The sequence below is a fragment of the Cricetulus griseus genome, chromosome 3 (assembly GCF_003668045.3).
Source record: "Cricetulus griseus strain 17A/GY chromosome 3, alternate assembly CriGri-PICRH-1.0, whole genome shotgun sequence".
In the NCBI taxonomy this organism is placed as follows: domain Eukaryota; kingdom Metazoa; phylum Chordata; class Mammalia; order Rodentia; family Cricetidae; genus Cricetulus; species Cricetulus griseus.
Genome location: NC_048596.1, coordinates 69617525 through 69637847, shown reverse-complemented (window position 1 = coordinate 69637847; position 20323 = coordinate 69617525). Strand labels below are relative to the sequence as shown.

The following is a 20323-nucleotide window of genomic DNA, read 5'->3' as shown; positions in this document are numbered from 1 at the left end:
ACCATTCATCCCTCCACTGATTCTCACATTCAAGAGTCCTCCATGCTTTTTAAACTTTTTATTTTGAAGTAAGTGTGAACACAGAGGAAATTACAAATGTAGTACACAGGCCTGCTTACCCTCTTACACATCTCCCAGCGGTAGAACATTATCAAAGCCAACAAATCGATATTGATATTACTATTAACTGGACCAAACCCCATATTCAATTCTCAAAAACGTCAACATGCAATTATTTGTGTGAGGATGGGGGTGGATGTTCCACACAGTTTAATCCTGTGAATGGCTGCACAAAATCACCACTCCGTTCCAGGCACATTACACTAGGGACCTACCCTTTCACCTTTTGTAGTCCAAGATTACCCCATTTCTGTCCCTTAACTGTGGTTTATTCTCCACCTCTACCTGTTGTCATTTCAAGAATGTCCTGTGAATGGAATCATACAATATATGGTTTGGTGGGGATTTGACTTTTTCATTCAACACAGTGCGCCTAAGATCCAATCAGGTTGCCACAGGGCCTAGGGGCTGTTGCTCCTCACTGTGGGAAAAGGTTTCGTTAATGTGGTTGAGCCAGTATTGGTTAATCCTTTCACCTCTGAGAAACATCTGGCTTGTTATTAGTCTTCAGTGATTGCAAATAAAACTTCTTGGAACATTCAGGAAAGGTTTTTTACATCAGTGTAAGTTCATTAGGGATGCATGTTTAAGTGTATGTGACCACTGCATTGTATGGTAAGTAAACAGTATCTTTGGACAGGGAGACCCAGAATGGCTGTTATTTCATCTTCCCACCAGCAACACATGCACCCTAGGTAGTATGGGGGATTTTATACTAAGTCTTTGTATTCAAGCTTGTATATGTATATAGTGCTTTCTTTTTGCAGCTGTTGGAATGATTATAAATTACATTGTTTTTCACACTTTCATTATATGTATAAGGAAATAGGATTGCTTTCTTGTATGATTGTGAATTTCCCCAAGACATGTAGCTTTACTTTTAATGAAATGTTTCATATACTTTTTGAAAATTTCATACTTGTAACAATATATTTCGATAGTTCATACTTCCATGAATTTTTAATTAAAAAGCAATTCACTATACAGGCTTTGTATAGGAGAAACAAACAGAGAGGGGCATACTCATACACAGACACTTGGTGTGTTCTGGCTATCTGGTGAATGATACAAAACCTGAGGAAATTTTAGGTCTTAATATTGTAAATACACAAAAATGAAGTCATTCACAGATTAAAAATACACTTAAATTAACCCCAAGGAAACACAAAATCATTTATGCATCTTGAATTGCACTTAATTTAAAAATGGTTTGGAATACATGGCTGTTGGGCTGGTGATGTGGGAATAGTCTGCTTCTAGCAGGTAACAGCCACACGAAAATTCACAGAGAAACACAGCAGCTCACAAAGCCAGATGGCTTTCTCAGAGCCAGTGGAGCGGATCTGAAGCCCACTTCCCTCTAGCTATCAAAGCTTGTCTTTTAGGGTTTGGGTGGATTTGAACCTGGAGCTATATTTTGTTACCAGCCCCATGAACAACCAAACTCCCAAATCCCTCATTTTAGACTCTTCCTCTCAAACATAACATAGTGAAATGACTGATTATCTATTGGCCTAAGACTGTAAAGTTCTGTGGTCACAGCAGTTTCCATTCCTCAACAGGGGTCCACTAGAGCCAGTATTCTTTCTGTTCTATCAGCTAAAAATCCCATTGCTTTCATACAGCAATTTTCAAAGGAAAAATACAGGATAGAAGGATCATACTGTGCGTATGTCACAGAAAAGTTTTGAGTATTCTTACCCCTATAAAATAAAGCAGGACTGACAAAGTGCCTCCCAACTTTCCGATGAGTAGATCAAGAGGCATTCATGGTATTTGTTTCCCCAGCCTTGACTGCACCAATGAGTATTTTGAAATCCTGGATGGTCCTCCATCTTCCACGGAGTCCCTGGGGAGACCCTGCAGTGGGTTGCACATCACCTTTGCATCCCACTCCAGCTCCATGACCCTTGTGTACTTCCGAGGCATGAACAACATTGGGAAAAATTTCATGGCTTATTATTATTTTGAAGCCAAAGGTAAGAAGATGGCATGAAGCTCTGAATTTTCTGCTGATGTGCCATCATTTGCTCCATGACCTTGAATAAGCCACTTGACTGATGGGGAACCTGTTTGCTTCACACAACACAAGATGGGTTATTAAGGAGTCATTTCTGATAATGCCCCCAATCTAGGCCCAGACAGGTGTTTTAGATTGTACAGAGGAAGTGAATATGTTTCCTCTAGGTCCTCTCTCATAATTGTATACAACCTGAAAGGAATTCAAGATTAATATACAAGACACAATCAGAAGGTAAATGGAATATACTAAATTAAGGCAAACCAATAAGATAGGGAGTGTAATATAATGTGCTACACAGACCCATATATAGATATCAAAAAGGCCTTAGAAAAGACAGGAGCACTATAGGCTGCAAACATCAGGGGAGATGAATTTTGGGTTTGCCTGTGACATTGGGTAGGTGGTTCATAGAGAATCAGTAAGAGGACTTCAAGAGTGAGATCAGAGCTGGAAGTGAGATGCAGTGCATGCCGGGAAGGCAGAAGCTAAGCTATTAAAGCACAGTGTACACAAGTTAGCAAGATCAATTAAAATAATTGTGAGCCAAATTCGATAACAGCTGACATTAACTGGTTATTCATTTGCTAGAGATTTAAGCTCCTCGCATGTATTATGCTTACAGAAACCCATGGATCATCCCTTTTTACAGAGTGGGAAACTGAGCCCTCAGAAGTTAGTCAATTACCTCTACCGAGTTAATTACTCTCTACCTAAAAATACCAGGCAGGCCTCATACCTGTTTTGTTAGGAAAAGTCCCCAGGCCTTCAGTAAGTGTTGGGCTAACTCACTAAGCATGCTGGCAACACGCACTGTAAGACATAGGAGATGGCACCAAAGAATAGGTCAAATAAATCTCCATAATTTATATCAAACATTTATTGACCATAGCTTCCTTGCTTTTGCAGAGATGACATCGAAGACCCCATATCTGATCAGTGAGTCAACTCTTATGTCATTACTTCATTACCATTTTTAGTTCATGTTTCTTTTTCTGCCCCTACTCCTGGTGGGGTTTTTTGTTTGTTTGTTTGTTTTGTTTTGATTTTAAATACAGGGTCTTACTATGTATCCCTGGGTCTCCTTTAAATTACTATGAAGACCAGGCTGGTCTCAAACTCACAAGAGATCCACCTGCCTCTGCCTCCTGAGTACACCACCATGCCTAGTCTTCCTGGTGTTTTTACTGTCAGCCTTTGCTCTCACTGTCCTATTTCCTAATTCCTAGTACAAGTCTGCTGCAACAGAAAGATTCTGACTGCAGGGTTCTGCATAAATGTAATGCCTGGTCACACTGGAACTAAGTTACATTTAATCAACCATCAGATCACTTTGTGTTCACAATTGTCTATTTGATTTTCTTTTTTTTTAATTTCTCATACATTCTTTAATATCAAAAACAAGTGCACATCTTTAAGTTTGGAAAAAGTAACCAAGTAAACAACAAATGACTGACTTTTAATCTTGGCCATTTTCACATATTTTCCTATCTCCAAGTTTCTCCATCCATAAATTCCATGGACTTTGATGTAGTACCACCAAAGTTATATGCAAAATTCCAATTTGTATTTCAAAATGTCAACATTCAACTTGACAAACTGCAGTGAAGGCACAGTCTACAAAATATATCTGTATAAATTCTAATCCCAAGTTAATACTTTGCAAAAAGACCCCCAAAACTTTATCAACAACTTATTAGCAAAAAGATGAACAGACCTTTTCAGTCAAATAGCAGAAGCTACCTTATGTCTCACTTGTGAATAGGTTGGCTCAACTTGGTCTGCAGCTTCAGCTTGGGCTTTCTCTTCCTGCTCAAAACAAGATGAGTAAGCACTGGGCATGGTTTCATTAACCTTAGCTAAAAAGTCCATCACCTTCATGTCGCTGGTTTCAGCATAGGCTCTTGGCCCCCACAGGAACTCACAGGATGGAGGATCACTGTCAGGAACCTGATGGTATTCCAGGTACTTTTCCTGCAGTAGATCTTCAGTGATGAGCTTTCTGATATCCCCCAAAATGAGATGTAGAACCCCGTCATTGACTCATAGCATATTCAAGAAGTGCCAGACCTCCTCCTCTGAGGCACAGCAGCCATTTAAGTAGGTCACACTTAGGAGAGGGATCAGAATGCCCATGTTGGGAAGACCCAGCTCATTGCTTCTACTTCCATCAGCCTCAAAATCTAGCTTGCTGATAAGCATGTAGGATTAATCATTGGGCTGGATTTCTTTCAACTCAAGGCCAAAACCTATATCCAATCGATCCGAGGCTTTCTTGAGGATATCAGGGAAGAGCCCCTTGAACCATTTGTTGATAATTTTCAGCATTTCTCCCCTCTTTGCAGGCTGTTTAATTTTGTACTTGCAGAGCATGTACTCCACTAGCATTCCTGCCTTCCTTGATAAAAGGTCCACCTGTGTGTTTTCAGTGGATTATGGGGCCATAAAAGGATGCCCATCATTTTATATCTTCTTGGCCCATGACTTTACTAGCAGTGATGGTGGGTGCCTTACCTGAGGGAAGCCAGCAGGAGAATTGCTTGGCTTCCCATCTCCTGAACCTTGATCAGAGCAGGCAGGTGACTCTCCTTTCTTTGCTGCCTTTGCCTGAGCATCATTTATCCTGTGGGCCTTATCTTGGATCTGGCCACATTTTTCTCAAGCACGGGCCTTATTCTTCTCTCCTCTGGGCTTGATAGCTGTAGTAGTTTGGGGAGCAGGTGATCTTGTTACCTGGTTAGGCTTCCTCTGATTCCTACATGCCTGGAGAAGCTACCCGAGGTTAGGCTCCCTCTGAGTCCTACTTGCTGGGCATGGCTACTTAAGTTAGGCTTTTTCAGACTCCCATATGCTGGATGCTGCTACCCAAAGTTAGGCTTTTTTTGTTTGTTTGTTTTTGTTTTTGTTTTTGTTTTTGTTTTTTTTGAGACAGGGTTTCTCTGTGGCTTTGGAGACTGTCCTGGAACTAGCTTTTGTAGACCAGGCTGGCCTCGAACTCAAAGAGATCTGCCTGCCTCTGCCTCCCGAGTGCTGGGATTAAAGGTGTGTGCCACCAATGCCTGACTTCAAAGTTAGGCTTCTAACTCCCTCTATTTGACTTTCTAATGCCTTGTTTTTAACAAAGGTAACAAGACATCTTAATTAGATATTCCACATGTAAAAGTTAGTGCAGCAGAAACATGTTAGTTACTTTTCTTATTGATGTGATAAAAATATCTGGTAAGAGCAGCTTAAGGAAGGAAGGTCCATTTTGTCTCACAGTTCAAGGTACATACAGTCCACCATGGCTAGGAAGGCATGGCAGAGAGAGTGGCTCTAGCTGTGTCAGCTGGAGCTCACATTGCATCCACACTCAGGAAGCAGAAAGATGTAGATACAGGATGCATTCCCCTTTTTATTTAGTCTGGGACCATGACCTATGAAAAGGCCACAACTGCATCTAGGATACATCTTCCCAGTTCAGTTAAACCTCTATGGGAATGACCTAACAGATACTCCCATCACTTAGTCTCCTGGAAATAATAAAAATCAGGAACAGAAACTGATAAAACTAGAAACAAAGAAAACAATCCAAAGAATCAACCAAGTTAAAGCTGGCTCTTTAAGAACCAGACTCAACTAACAGCAGACCTAGACTCAAGTGGCCAAAAGAAAGGAGGTTATGCAAATTAATGAAGTCAGAAGTGGATATGGAATCATGATGACTTACGCCAAGATGAAATCTTAGATAAAACTCCATTAAGATAAAATTATCAAAAGAATGAACAACTTTCTATATTCTTCCAAATCACCAAAGTTAAACCAAGGGGAGAACACTAACTTGCAAAGACCCATAAGAAATAAGGAAATTAAAACAATAATTTTAAAAAGGGCCTCAAAAAATGCCAGATAGATTCTCAGAGAAATTCTACCAAACTTTCTAAGGAGATCTATATTATTCAGAAAACTAGACAGAGAAGGATCACTTCAGAACTCCTTCTATGAAGCCAGTGTTACTCTAATAACAAAACCAGGGAAAAACACAATAAAAAAGAAAACTATAGGCCAGTATCCCCAGTGAACATAGATGTAAAAATCCTCAATAAAATACTAGCAAGCTGAATACAGCACATGTCTGGAAGAACATCCACCATGATAAAGTTGGCTTTGCTCTAGAGATGCAGGGATGGTTCAGCAAGTAAGTCAGATATAAATGTAATATAAATGGAATTATACACAAAAATCACATGTTCATCTCAACAGATGCAGGAAAGACATTTGACAAAATTTAGCAAGCCCTCATGATAAAAGTCCCAGAGACAGTAAGACTGAAGGCAGCATATTGCAAAATAATAAAGGCTATATATGACAAACCCATAGCCAACATCATCCTAAATGGAGAAAATCTTAAAGCAATTCCAACAAAATCAGGAATGAGATAGGGATGTCCACTATCCCCCATTTCTTGAAGCACTAGCTAGAACACTAAGACAAGAGAATGGAATTACAGGGAGACAAATAGGAAAAGAAGAGATGAAATTATCTCTGTTTGCAGATGATTTGACATTATGCATGAGATCCCAATACTGCCAAGAGAAAACTCTTAGAAATGATTAAGACTTTTAGTGAAATGACACATAAAAATCAACTAATGAAAATTATATATATATGTATATATACATATATATACATATATATATATATATATATTCTATATACCAATAACAAATATACTGAAAAAGAGATCATGGAAACAATCCCATTCATAATAGCTTCTAAAAGATATAATATCTAAAAATAAAACTAATTGGGGATGGATGTGGAAAGATCTTTACAAGGAAAACTGTTAGGGCCATCTGTATTAGCCCCGTGTTAAGGTAGCCATATGTCAGGTTGACTGGTATTTGCGGGGCTGCGATTGGGACCAGCTGAACAGCCCTGGGTCTGTTCCAGAGTGGGGGAGTGTGGATGAGGGAAGGCTAGCTATTGGCATTAAAGGAAAGACAGAGACATAAGATCATATCAGGAGGGCAGGGTCAGTTAATACTGAATGCCATCTCAGTTTAATGATACACCATCTTAAGTAATCAATCAGAGGTGGGGACAATGGCAGAAGACTTCTGTTATCCTGTCTAAAGGGCAGATAACAATTACTTCCCTCAATCCTAAAGACACTCTGTAGCTGCATGTACACTTGACCATCAGGAGCTCCATAGCAGCACTTATCATCCAGCCTTCAGGATGAGTATCTATTGTTATTTAGATAGGAGCCATTCACCACTAAGGCCAGGACAACCTGCAGCCATGAGCTGATATCTTAAAGACAATAGGAGTCGAGGCTCTCTGAACTTGTAGCAGGATGGAATAGATTTCCAATATACAGGCCCTGACAGAAAACTGAGTTGAAATTAAGACTAATCATCACAAGAAGAAAGTAAAGGTGGGGTCCTCCCAGAAAGATATGGTCTATGAAAGTTTGCATTATAGTGCAAACTATGTAGTTATATATTTGATGAGGAGGCAGAGGGATGTATCATTTCAGTTGGCTTCCATATCTGTGAGCAACATAAGATCCATGGGAAGAGAGAATCTGACTTAGGACATTCCTTATTATATAAGTGACAAGGTGAAAGAATCAGTGGGGACCTGGGTGTTTAATGAAGACTGATCTGAGTGAGGATGCTTCCCTTGGCTTCCCAAATCCTCTCTTCAAGATCTCATCTTGTCTCCACAGCCATCCCTACAGCAACTTCCAAGATGGTAACAGAAAGACCAAGTAAGTCCCAGAAAGTACTCATTTGGGTACCAAGTGTTTCTTTCTCTCAGTGCCCGTGTCTGTACCTGCTTCATATGTGGATACTAGAACTATACACAGTCCATGTATTTGCAAATGGACCAATTGACTCTACCCTAGAATCTTCTGGATCGCACAACCTGTTTTGTTGTTGTTATTGTTTGGCTTTGCTTTTGTGTCCTTTAGAACTCTCAAATCCTGCACAGTCTACAAATATTTCCAGTGGGAATATCTCACTTCTTCCCAAGCCTGACCCAGGTACAGTTCACTTTGCCTCCCACATAAAACACTAATTGATTTTTCCAAATTAGGCAGAGGCTCAGAGCCATCCTACAGGCAATGAACTAGAACAAGAGAAAAAAGGCACTTCAGAAGCAGAGGGTGGGAGGGTCTTGTATAGATAGACCTGTTGGTTGCCATGAGTCGAGTTCAGGTAAGTCCTTTTGATTTTTCTATTTTCAAGTTCCATCACAGATGAACTTTCAGTTCCTTCACAGGCATGCTAATACCCTGATGCATTACCTTGAGCTACCAAAGAAGTGACACTTGAAAGCTCCTCACAAAAATCACAGAGTTTTGAGCGCAAGTCTCATATTTTTCTTTATTTAGCCCAAATCTGTGCATGCTTGTGATAGAACAGATAGCAATCAGTGGATTTTGTATGAGCTAGATACTATTGACAATCTTCGTGGTTTATCACACTAGGGCTGGGGTTGACTAGTTGGCTGACTCTGGTAGATTTTCTTTATCTAATAGAATGTAGGAGAGGGCAGCTCAACCATCTCATCATGGAAAGGTGTCATGTTCCCAGATGACAACAGTTACTCAGGTCTCTGTCTGCAGGAGATTGGCCAGAGCTGCGGCTGGTGGGTGGCTCCAATCGGTGCTCAGGGCGTGTGGAGATCCTTCACCAGGGCGTCTGGGGCACTGTGTGTGATGACCTGTGGGACCTGAATGAAGCTGAGGTCGTATGCAGACAGCTGGGGTGTGGTCAGGGTGTGTCTGCCCTTGGCAAGGCCTACTTTGGCCCTGGTTCAGGAGATATCTTCCTAGACAACTTCCAGTGTGCTGGGGTGGAGCACTTCCTGGGCCAGTGTGCCCACTCGGGCTGGTCAGATCACAACTGTGGCCACCACGAGGATGCTGGTGTCATCTGCTCAGGTACACTTTCTAATTTTCTTCTTTGGCAGTAATCATTATCAGTGTGTGCTTTGCTGAAACATGCAGAGAATGTGTCTGAATACAGGAAGTGTTTGGGAGCAGAAATGATAGTGTTCATTAGCTGCCCAGAGGCCAGGACGGCATGGGGCTGGCTCTCAGAGCCGCAGTGAGCATCCAGACTGCACCTGCACAGCATCTAAGTTTTCAGAACCCCCCATCTCTTCACTTAGGGAACTAGGAGACTGACTGCTGTCTTGCAGCAAAGATGTTTTTTTATAAAGCTCTGGCTTAGTACCCAATGAAGAAGTGTACATCTTATCATTCTTCTTAGTTATAGCAAGAAGAAATGTGTGTGTGTGTGTGTGTGTGTGTGTAATTGCTTGTGGCATTTTTAAATATTCTGATATATACATGTGCCATGTATCAATATGTAATTGTGAGTAAATAGGTTCCCCCTGGAATGTCTACTGATATTCCTGTCTGACAATGTGATACCTTTAAGCAAACAGCTGCAATCCCAGATGTGACCTGAAAGAATCAGTCATTGTTGTCAGAACGGGTGTGCTGTCCACAGAGCTGCCTGTGTGGAATGATGTATCTCACTAATGTATATGTTTCACCAGTAAGCAGACTCAGGCTCCTGGGAGCAGACACCATTCAACCTCAACCTTTTACACCTGCCCATCTTCTCTCACTGCTGTAACAAACTGACACCTCGGAAAGAAACTTAGACCTATTGATAAATTTGCTTTCCTGGTATCATGTTCTTTAAAGGGGTTGATAATAGATTAATAAATTTGTGTGAGAGTATACTGAAACTTCATCTTCTGTTATTAAATCCTGGAGTTCTCCCAAATGTTGACCTATTTGTTTTTCTTACTTACAGATGCTGAAAAACCTCTGTTGGAAGTTCCAGGTCAGTGGTGCCTTTAATAGGGGACCGTTAAATGTCAGCTGCCCTTGACTTTATCCTTAAGCTGTTTGACTTTTCACCTCTGAGTTCACTTATTTTTCAAACCACAAAAACTGTTACAGAATGCCACTAGGAAGTATGGCTAGGATTTCATATTTGGTTTTTTCACATATGCTGTGTTATATGTATATGTACGTGTGTTCGCATGTGTGTCCATCAATTTAGGCTTTTGCATGCCCTTTGTAAAACATATTACATGACAAATGGGCTACATGTTTGACCATTTTCCTCACTATCATAGCACCAAGAGAAAAGGTACATACAGAAGTGACATGGTTCCTTAGGGCTCCTTGTCTGTGCTCTTCTCTCTGATCCAAAGAACCTTCCTTGGCTCTTCCACTGACCAGTTCCTTCTCACCTTTTTAAGAGGTCTCGCCTAGACTCTTCCTTTCTGTCATTATCCTCTGTCATTATCTTGTCCTTTGCCTTTGTTGTATTATCAGTGTGGAATAATGCATTGTACAGATGTATATATTCACTGGTGAATAGACTCAAGTTCCCTAAGGGTCTATGTCTGTACCATCAGTGGATAACATAGGAAACAAAATATTCTGTTGAAACAAAATTTGCTGCAACCCCAACAAACTGCAACTCAGAAACCCATGGTAAACATGAGATCAATGTTGGAGACCCCACCCTTACTGTCCTCTGAGCCTGGTACTGCTACATTCCAGGTGAGGACATGGGGGTGGGGACTCACACCACATCTCTGTCTACAGGAGACTGGCCAGAGATTCGCCTAGTGGGTGGCTCCAGCCGGTGCTCAGGACGCGTGGAGGTCCTTCACCAGGGAATCTGGGGCACTGTGTGTGATGACTTGTGGGGTTCAAATGAAGCTGAGGTTGTGTGCCGCCAGCTAGAGTGTGGTCAGGCTATTTCTAGTCTTGGTGAAGCCTACTTTGGCCCAGGCTCTGGAGACATCTTCCTGGACAACCTTCAGTGTTCTGGGATGGAACATTACCTAGGCCAGTGTCCACATTCGGGATGGTTGGAACACAACTGTGGCCACCATGAGGATGCTGGTGTTATTTGTTCAGGTATTCATTTTATTCCTATACATATTAAGACATTTTGAAACTATCTTTGCTCGGTTGCATTTTCCATCCATCCATTTGTTTCTTAAGCAACCCCTCAGGACTAGGTCTTGGGTTAGGCACCTATCCTGTCATGAGTAGCTCCTGGTGGCATATGGGAAGTCTAGGATATCCATGGGCATCACTCTGAGGCATTACAGGAAAAATTCTGTATCTTTCCTAAGAAACTATACCTGAGCAGGTTTGGAAAGGAGCTTAGGAGTCTGCATTTTAACAAGAGTCCCAGGAATTCTGTATAGGAGTACCATGAGTAACCTAGTCCTACCCACCATGAGACACAGCTGACCTGATGGCTATGCTAGGTTTTCTAAGTCAAGGTCTTCCCTAGATGAGAGCACCCAAATGATAGTTTTAGTAGCTGGTTCCTGAAGACTGGTCATAAACCTGTCCCTTTTATTCACCATCTATCTCTTGTCACTTCACCCTTTGAACTCATCAAAGAGAGTGACCTGTTGCTTTTCTTTGTGTGTGCAGATTCAGATGGCCCCTCTCCACCCATGCCTCCAGGTATGTCAACTGCCCTCCTAGTTGAAGGAACTACCCATCCAGGAAGAACAACCATGATAACAGTACCTGTTGCATCCTGGGAGGCCAGCTCCCAGAACTGTACACAGGGCAACAAAAAGAAAGCCTTCTCAGAGCAGCAAGGAACTTAGAACATATTTCTTCTCTACACACACACACACACACACACACACACACACACACACACACACACACACACAGCGTTCTTTTACATCTCTCTCCTAATTCCCCCTATATCTCTCCTGCTTCTTCTCACAGCAAAGCCTCTGGACAAATATGAACCACATTTCCAGGGGTATGCAGCACTTCTTGAGTAAACACTAAGAAAAATAGTCAAACTGATCACATAGTTTCTCTCAGGCTAGTGAGGTTGAGCTGACCGGCCAGTGAGTAAAGTAAGCACATATCTCTGAGTGGTCAGAATTCCCAGACAGAAAGCAACATTGAAATTCAGGACTTAAACAATAAGCAGTTAGTTGGCTGAACCTTGAGGTTGTAGAGTGGGTGCAGAAAGTCCATTGCTTAAGGAAGTTATGTCTACTAAAGTTTCTTCCTTCTCTGAACTTGAATCAGCAATAAACACATGGAAAATGAACATCATGTATCTCTTTTTAGGAGCAACCATGTATTTGTCTCCAGGGGCAGCCAGTTTGATTTGAATTTGTTCTGATGTCTAAAATTAAATGTCTTAGTGACTGAGAATACTATTAGTTTCTTATGTCAGAGTAATGAAAAATATCTTAGTATCATTTCTATTCATCAGAATTATACAGTTAAATAGAAATCATCTTCCTGACTATCCACAGCTATATGTGTACCTAGCGGATGGAATATTTTCATGAAATAAACACACAAACCATGGGAATAATACCCATAGCTGCTACTAGTGGCAGATGAGAAAAATCACAGACAGAGACAAACAGTTATCTACAGCCAGTGACCCTATGGCCTTTCCAAGTGAATCAGTCATCTGGTAGGTCAGCCTGTTGTCATCTGCTGTATACTTCCATGGCCTCTGGAAAGTACCAAATACTTTTTAAGAAAATGCTGAGAGTCAGGCATTGCTCTGAGCTTTTCATACATGTACAGATGGACATAGGTCAAATCTTCCTAAGTCAGGGACCCCTTCCAACTCTTTTAATTCCCCTTAGGAAGATATTTTGATTATTTACATTTCCCAAATAAACAGATACATGGAAAGTTAGCAGGGAACTCTTGGATATCCAGGGGTTTTGGATCAACTGCCAGTGCACTTGACCTCTGGACTCATTTGCCATATTTACATTGGTCCAGTAGACACCTAAATCAGACAAAGCTACAGCGAAGATGGGTATACAGTTTGCTCATGTTATTGCTCATCAGCAAGATAATTCTTTTAAAACGCACATGTTATATTTTCTGAAGAAAGATTTAAGAAAGATTAAACAATTTTGATCATTAAGCAAATTAGTGGGGAACCAAATATTTACACACACACACACACATATGTATGTATGTATGTATGTATGTATGTATGTATGTATGTATATATAATCAGATATTAGAAAACTTAGACTAATTTGTATGCTGTGAATCTATAAATTCTGGAATGATACTGGAAATGAATGAAAACATATTTCTTTTCATTGCAACTTCTGATGGAAACATTGGTAGATACGATGCCAGGGCCCCTGATATGGTAATTATTTAATCCCCATGGTTGAGGATAAGGGAGATCCAAACCCTACCTGCAGTAATTTATTAGGGAAAGCTTTAAGAATGGGCCTCCTTCCTCTTCCTGTCCTAGGACCTCTTCATGTTGTCTCTCCAGCAGGGTGATCAGACATCTTGTAATATTTAGCTTGACAGAAAACTGCAACTTGCCCTTTGAATGTACCTGGATTATCCCCTTCCACTGCAGAGAGTGCATAAGTCACAAGTCATTGGAAAAAGCATCTCTCATGGCATTTACCTGGAGGAGATTTTGATAAGTGCTTAATGTCCCAAGGCAAGGCCCGCTTATGCACTGGGGTCATGAGTAAGAGAAATGCTGTTTAATGCTAAAAGGGCATGATGAGGTCAAGAATAGTGGTTTCTTTTTAATTTCTCAGACTGGAGGACTGAACCCAGGGCCTTGTGCTTGCTAGGCAAACACTATTCCATTGAGCTAAACCCCCAACTACAACAGTAGCTATTTAAATGAAGGCTTGCCTGTAGTATACTCATTTCATGTAAATTGTATGGGTGATAAAGAAATGAAGAAGGAGCCATCCTGGTTTTCCATTGCTGTCCCCAAATTTAGCATTTTAAGACAGGTACAGTTAGATACATGCCATGGTTTTGTGGGTCAGGAATTGGAGCAGGGCTCAGCTTGGGATTCTTCTGGTCCTCAGAGCATCAAGGTAGGGTCTCCATGTCATTTACCCGAGTGCTGATTTGAAAGCTCAGGATAGCTTTGCTTACATGATTGGTGCCTTTCTGGGTGCAGCTGGGAAGATGGGTCCTCTTCCCTTTCAGGAAGACTCAGGGCCTCTTCATACAGTCTCTTCAGTGGGTAAAAAGGTGTGAGGCTGTATGAGTAAGCATCATCCCCAGAACAGGAAGTAGATCTCAGTAGTTCCTTAAGACAAAGCATAGCTTCTGCTATATCCTATTGTTGAACGTGGTTGCAGAGCCCACTCAGGATCAAGGGAGGGGCTAGTCCTCATCTGGTGATAAGAGGCATGTCCAAATACTGGTTGGTTTTGATTGGTCATAGAACCATAGAGAAGGTTCACTCAGCAGCTCCAGACTCTTCTAAGTTTGCACCAAATACACTGATGTTTCCAAAGAAACCCTTCCCCATGCAAAAATTGTAGATGTGACCAAAGATTTCCCCTGGATGTCATTATTATCTTCGTTTTCCCCTTCCAGGTCCTCCTCCAGCTTCTCAGGATCCAATAACAGGTAGCCACTTTTTATTTATTATTTTTTGCTTGAAATGGTAACTCCATGTCAGCAGATCCTAGGCAATGTCTATGGATATAGCACAAAAGAGCCAGTGGCATATGTGGGTGGGGGGCTTACTCCTCTGCTACCACTCCGTAAATGCTGACTGTTTATTAGGAGTAGCATGTGAGGAAGGAAGACTATGGGTCTTCCCAGGACAAAGTAGATAAGAGGTCAACAAGATGACATAATGTAGTTCTATAGTCCATCTGACCCACACTTAGCCTGTCTTGTTTAGGCACATCCATGTAGTGGATGCTCATAGACACCTGGGTTTTTTTCTCCTTTAGCACACATGTATGTCTTGACCCTGGTATTGTAACCTACAGATACAATCAGCGGAGTATGGTGACATACATCTGTTATCTCCTCACTTGAGAGGTATAGACAGAAGGATTTTGAGTCCAAAGCCATTCTTGGCTACATAATGAGACTTTGTCTCCACAAAAGGGTCTGGGGAATTGGCTCTGTGGTAGAGAGCATTTGCACAACACTCTGTATTTGATTCCAGCTTCTTCCCATACCAGACGATGATTAATGATGAAATGTAAGATGTCTGGAAGCAGTGCCCAGCATCTGTCTTAGGCAAGATTAGGAACCCATGGGACCTATGAGGATTACAAGATGGTCCTAGTGGTGAAAAGAAGGAAAATTGAGCAATTCAATAATATTTAGGTATAAAATCAATGAAGTGCATTGTGCTTTCAAGATCCTCCAAGATAATTTGTTAATTTCAAGTTATCTACTAATTTAGATAACATTCTGCCTTGTATACCTATGTAGAGCTGTATCTAGTCATGCTAAAATGATGATGATGATGGAAGAACTAGATCTTTGTCTTTTTGTTTAACTTTTATAAATCCCCAAATATTCAAGATCCAGTCTGAAGACACTTACAGGAAACAAACACAATCTAGCGAGTGATGACAGTGTACTGAGAGAACACCCAGTCATATGCTCCCAACTCTGCCCAATGTCCCTTCCCCTCCTTGCTTTATCAGACTTCAGTTGTTCTACAGCCTCTTGTTCTACAAACCTCCTTAAAGTGTTCCCTCTTACACAAGACAGTCTATCTCTCTGCCCCTCCTTCCAAGTCTCTCATAATGTAGATCCTCATCTTTCTCCCAGAAAACAAAGATTCTTTCCATTTTGGAAAGGAGAGATGCAGTAAGCATCTCCTTGCAGATGGTGGGAGCAGAGGGAAAGATGGAAATTCTTGCACAGTGATGCTTTCGAGTCATCAGAAGTAGATCAAGTAGCTTCCCAAGAGATGCTGAACTAAATATCAGCTCACCCAGGCCAAATGCCACCTGACAACACTTGACTTTTCTTTCTTGACCACATTGTCTGTGAACTGGTCATTTCTAAGATCACTTAGTGATACCATGTGGCTCCCCCTTGACATCCTTTTTCATGTTTCAGGAGGAAGTAACTCTTGTGGAGGGGTCATTTCCAGTCTCTCTGGTTCATTTTCCAGTCCACGGTACCCAGAAAACTACCCAACAGACATCCAATGTGTTTGGGAGATCCATGTAGAGAAAAACTTCCGCATAGAACTCATGATTCCAAATTTGAAGTAAGAAACCAGTTTTAAAGAGAAAAATTAATTTAGTAAGAATATCAGTTTGTTGAGATATGGTAAAGATGTTTCCTTTGGTGAGAAGAAAACATAGGAGCAAAACAAAACAAAACAAAACAAAACAAAACCCAAAAACACTACAGTGTCTCCAAGTTCAAGTCTGAATTATTTTTGTAGGGGTGTCTAGTAGGTCTCTTCTAGCAAGAAATGCAGCAAATCATTTGCCAACATGTTTGACACAGCTCTGCTTTGATGGTTTGTCTTTTGATATTCTTTTAAAAAATATTCCCTAAATGCTCAAAACCTTTGACCTTATACAGTGGGCACCAATATATGTCCTTTCGGGCTAGCCTTTTGTTTATTTGTATTTTATACATATGTTAAGAGACTTTCCTAAGACACATGTTAGTGAACTATTCCAGGCTTGGGCTGTGCATTTTTTAAGTGTCTCCCAAAATAAAAGGAGATAGAAGAGCTGTTGCTTCATCTGTGACACAAAGAACAGTGTTTCATAGTCACTGCTACCTTTTCATTGCCATGACATAAAGTAACAACTAATATTTTAGAAGTCTGTCTGTGTGTCTGGACCATGGAATGCATACTTCTTCTATGTGTATGTGTACATGCATACACCAATGAGCATGTAGAGGTCAAAGGTCATTTCAGGTGTCATTTCTCAGGCACTGTCTACCTCATTCTTCACAAGAAAGTCTCTCATTGGCTTTGAACTCAAAGTAAAGTAAGCCACCACAACCAGAATTTCCTTTTGGTTCTGGGGATTAAAATCAGATCTCCATGTTTCATGACAAGCACTTTACCAACTGAGCTATATCCACAGCCCCTGGGCTAGATGCTTCTAGGCTCTGTCTTGCTCCAGAATCATTACAGCCTACAGATGTCTCATCCTCATTAGCAATGAGGAAAATGAGATTGTGGCGAGTAACTAACTTGCCCATTGACAGGAATGCAGGTCTGTCTGGTGTCGAAGCCCCCATTCCTCACCAAAGGTTTTCTCCCAGCAAAATCTTCACAAGGCCTTTCTTCTCGCACATGGCACACACCATGCTGCAATAGAGCAAGACCATTGAATTCCATGATAAGCCAGCCTCAGCCATGCACTGAATGTGTCAAGGCTGTCAATTTGGACTTGCTTTAAACCAAAACAAACAGCAATCACAAATCCTAACCTGTATTATCTCTGAGGCTGGTCAGAACCACTATGGTTTTAAAACTCATGACAAAGTTATAATAATAAGCTTCACATACTCCCCAGGCAAAGAAAATAGAGTCCTGATACAGCATTTGGGAAAGCTGACAAATACTTCATGTTCTGAGACAGTCACAGTTTGGGGCATTGATACTGAGGATCTTGGTACTGAGCCACTAATTCCCAGCTTTTATTTCCCCAGCCTGGAAGATATCCTTGGATGTCCCTATGACTCAATTGAGATCTTTGATGGCCCCAGAATTGCATCACTCTCCATGGGGAAGTTCTGTGCCCCATCAGCTGTGGTATTTTTCTCCTCCTCAGACATCTTGACAGTGGTGTTCCGGAGTGATTACATGACAACAAATACTGGTTTTTATGCTTTTTTCAATGCAATTTCACAAGATGGAAGAGAGTCAGGTAGGAAGCTCAGGTATCTCTGGGGATATAATAGAGAACAGTTTCTAACTTCACTCTCCTATTTACAGAGGCCCGGTTCCATTTTATACCCCCACCCCACATCACCCCTGTTTCACAAGGGGCTAGATTTTCTTACAATGAGGGCTAGGTAGCAAGTGACAGTAAGATGGTAATGTAGATCCTGAAAACAAAAACAAAAACAAACAAAACACTGCAAAGAATAGTTGTAAAAGGCCAGGCAGCTACCAAGGAGAGTGTGTTCTGTGAGGTCTCCAGGCTGCCTCTGCTATCATAAGTGGTTAGGGAACTGTCCAGAGTTCCGAAGTGTAAAAGCAGCTCTCCTGGAGATTACACTCCCTCTACCCATTGATCCAGCTCACACCCAGCATGCCCTAAACTATAGACTCGCCTCAACTAAAGGCTTGGAGACTCCTTTTAGCCCTGGTCTTGTAGCCAGTTATTTCAGAGGAACACTGCCTATCAGTTGTGGGATTTTTTGATGTTCGGGTTCCCCTTGCAGGAAGACCAATAATTCTTTGTGGTTGCCAGAAAGCCAGATAATTAGTAAGTTCCTTCTGAAGTTTGGGTGTGTCTGTCTCTGAGGAAAGAATTCCTTTCTGGGCATGTTCTGTGTGTCTTATATGTATACTCTCACTGATTCATCCCAAGGGCCTCTGGGATAAACTCTTGTGAGATTCCTCACTTTACAAATGAGGAACCAACTCAGAGAGATGAAGTAATTGCCAAGTAAGAGAAACAGTAGAATGAGATTCTACCCTAGCTTTTGACCTACTCTACCTCTCTTGGGCTTCATATGGAATCAAGAGAACTGCAAGGGTTTATGTTGTGTTAGCCTTGGCCATGGCACAGCCTCTAGGAGTCATTTCCTACATAAACATTCCCATGCTCAAAAATGAATCTTCCTCTGTTTAGAAGACAGACTAGTGTTGCGGCTGACAGGCAGCTCTGGGCAGTGCTCAGGACGTGTTGAGGTCCTCCATCAGGGGGCCTGGGGCACCGTGTGTGACGACTTATGGGACATGAATGAAGCTGAGGTCGTATGCAGACAGCTGGGGTGTGGCCATGCCGTTGCTGCTCCTGGAAGTGCCTACTTTGGCCCAGGCTCTGGAAACATCCTCCTGGACAACATTCAGTGTTCAGGAAAGGAGAGCCACTTTGGCCAGTGCCCCAGCTCTGCCTGGTTAGACCACAACTGCGGCCACCATGAGGATGCTGGAGTTATCTGCTCAGGTATTGTGCCTCCCATAACGAGTTCTTTCAGTGAGGAGCTTAGTGATGGATAGAAGCCATGGACAGATCAGGGGTGTCACTCTATTGAAAATGACCATATTGGTTACTTTTCTCAAAGTGTAAACAAAATACCTGACAGGAGCAACTTATAGAAGGAAGGGCTGGTTTTTGGCTCATGGTTCAGATGCAGTCTTCGCTGCCAGAGAAGTCATGGAGAATGCAGCTCGAGGCAGCTAGTCATATTGAATTGAAGCAGGAAGCAGAGGCAGATGAATGCTGGCTGAACTTGCTTCTTTTCATGCAGTCTGGGACTTCAGCCCATGTAATGGTGCTGCCCACATTTAGCGTGGGTCTTTCCACCTCAATAAACCTAATCTAGAAACTTCTTAAATAAGCCTAGAGATTTGTCTCCTAGGGGAGTCTAGAACTGGTAAATTTTCAGGAAGAACACCCATTCAGCAAGATAGACAGGGAGTTCTGAGTCTGACTGTTCTGAAGACAGACACCCAGGGACACCTAGTTGGCTTTTCCTATTGTCTGCATCTGCACCTTCCCCAGATGTGAAGCTGCTTTCCCAGGAAAAACTGTATCTATATGCTTGCACATGTAACATGAAGCCTGTTGGCTTGAGACATGCTCACATTAGAAAAATTAACATTTCTTTGTCTCCAAGAATTTAATTTAAATTCCCTAAATCCATTTATTTCCTGTTCATGCAGATGCTGAGGTGACTCCTTCACCCCCAGGTAAGTCCAACACTGTAAATTCCATCTCTTCAAGGTTGAGAAATCTGTGTGTTGACAAAGACATTGGTAGACAGGGATCAGAGCAGTGATTTCCAATTCTGGCTGCACACTAGAGTCACCCAGGGAACTTCTGAGATGCCCAGCACATCAGCTGTTCCCAAGACTGACTGGTTGAATCAGAACCTTGAGGACTACTCATAGTCACCAGTAATAGTCAAGCTCCCATGTGATTCTAACATGCAGCAGAAATAAAAAAGTAATTCTTTTTATTCACTGCACATTTACCCCTAATGGGATGTGTAGTTGGAAAAGATGTACATACATGTGTATGTTTATATATGTGCATTTGTAGGCTGTGAAACTAAAAGGGGGTTATAAGAGAGGAGGATGAGTTTTAAAAAAGAGATAGGAAATAGAGGAAGCAGTGGAATTTATGTAATAGGAGAGCAGAAGTGAGAACTAACTGAAGAAAGAAAGAACCAGGAAG

General features: G+C 41.6%; 1 protein-coding gene and 1 pseudogene across 1 annotated transcript in view; one reads left to right on the top strand and one right to left on the bottom strand.

The window, feature by feature from the left end:
• Positions 1–20323, top strand: part of LOC100766665 (putative DMBT1-like protein) — a 124742-nt gene that overhangs the window by 42470 nt on the left and 61949 nt on the right. The window contains exons 12-23 of the mRNA XM_035441609.1: positions 1909–2099; positions 3050–3079; positions 7854–7895; positions 8757–9074; positions 9961–9990; positions 10767–11084; positions 11616–11648; positions 14559–14591; positions 16056–16209; positions 17622–17839; positions 18773–19090; positions 19810–19836. Of these exons, the coding sequence (XP_035297500.1) occupies positions 1909–2099; positions 3050–3079; positions 7854–7895; positions 8757–9074; positions 9961–9990; positions 10767–11084; positions 11616–11648; positions 14559–14591; positions 16056–16209; positions 17622–17839; positions 18773–19090; positions 19810–19836 (1712 nt within the window). The remainder of the gene's footprint in view (positions 1–1908; positions 2100–3049; positions 3080–7853; positions 7896–8756; positions 9075–9960; positions 9991–10766; positions 11085–11615; positions 11649–14558; positions 14592–16055; positions 16210–17621; positions 17840–18772; positions 19091–19809; positions 19837–20323) is intronic.
• Positions 3866–4570, bottom strand: LOC103158632 (annotated as a pseudogene).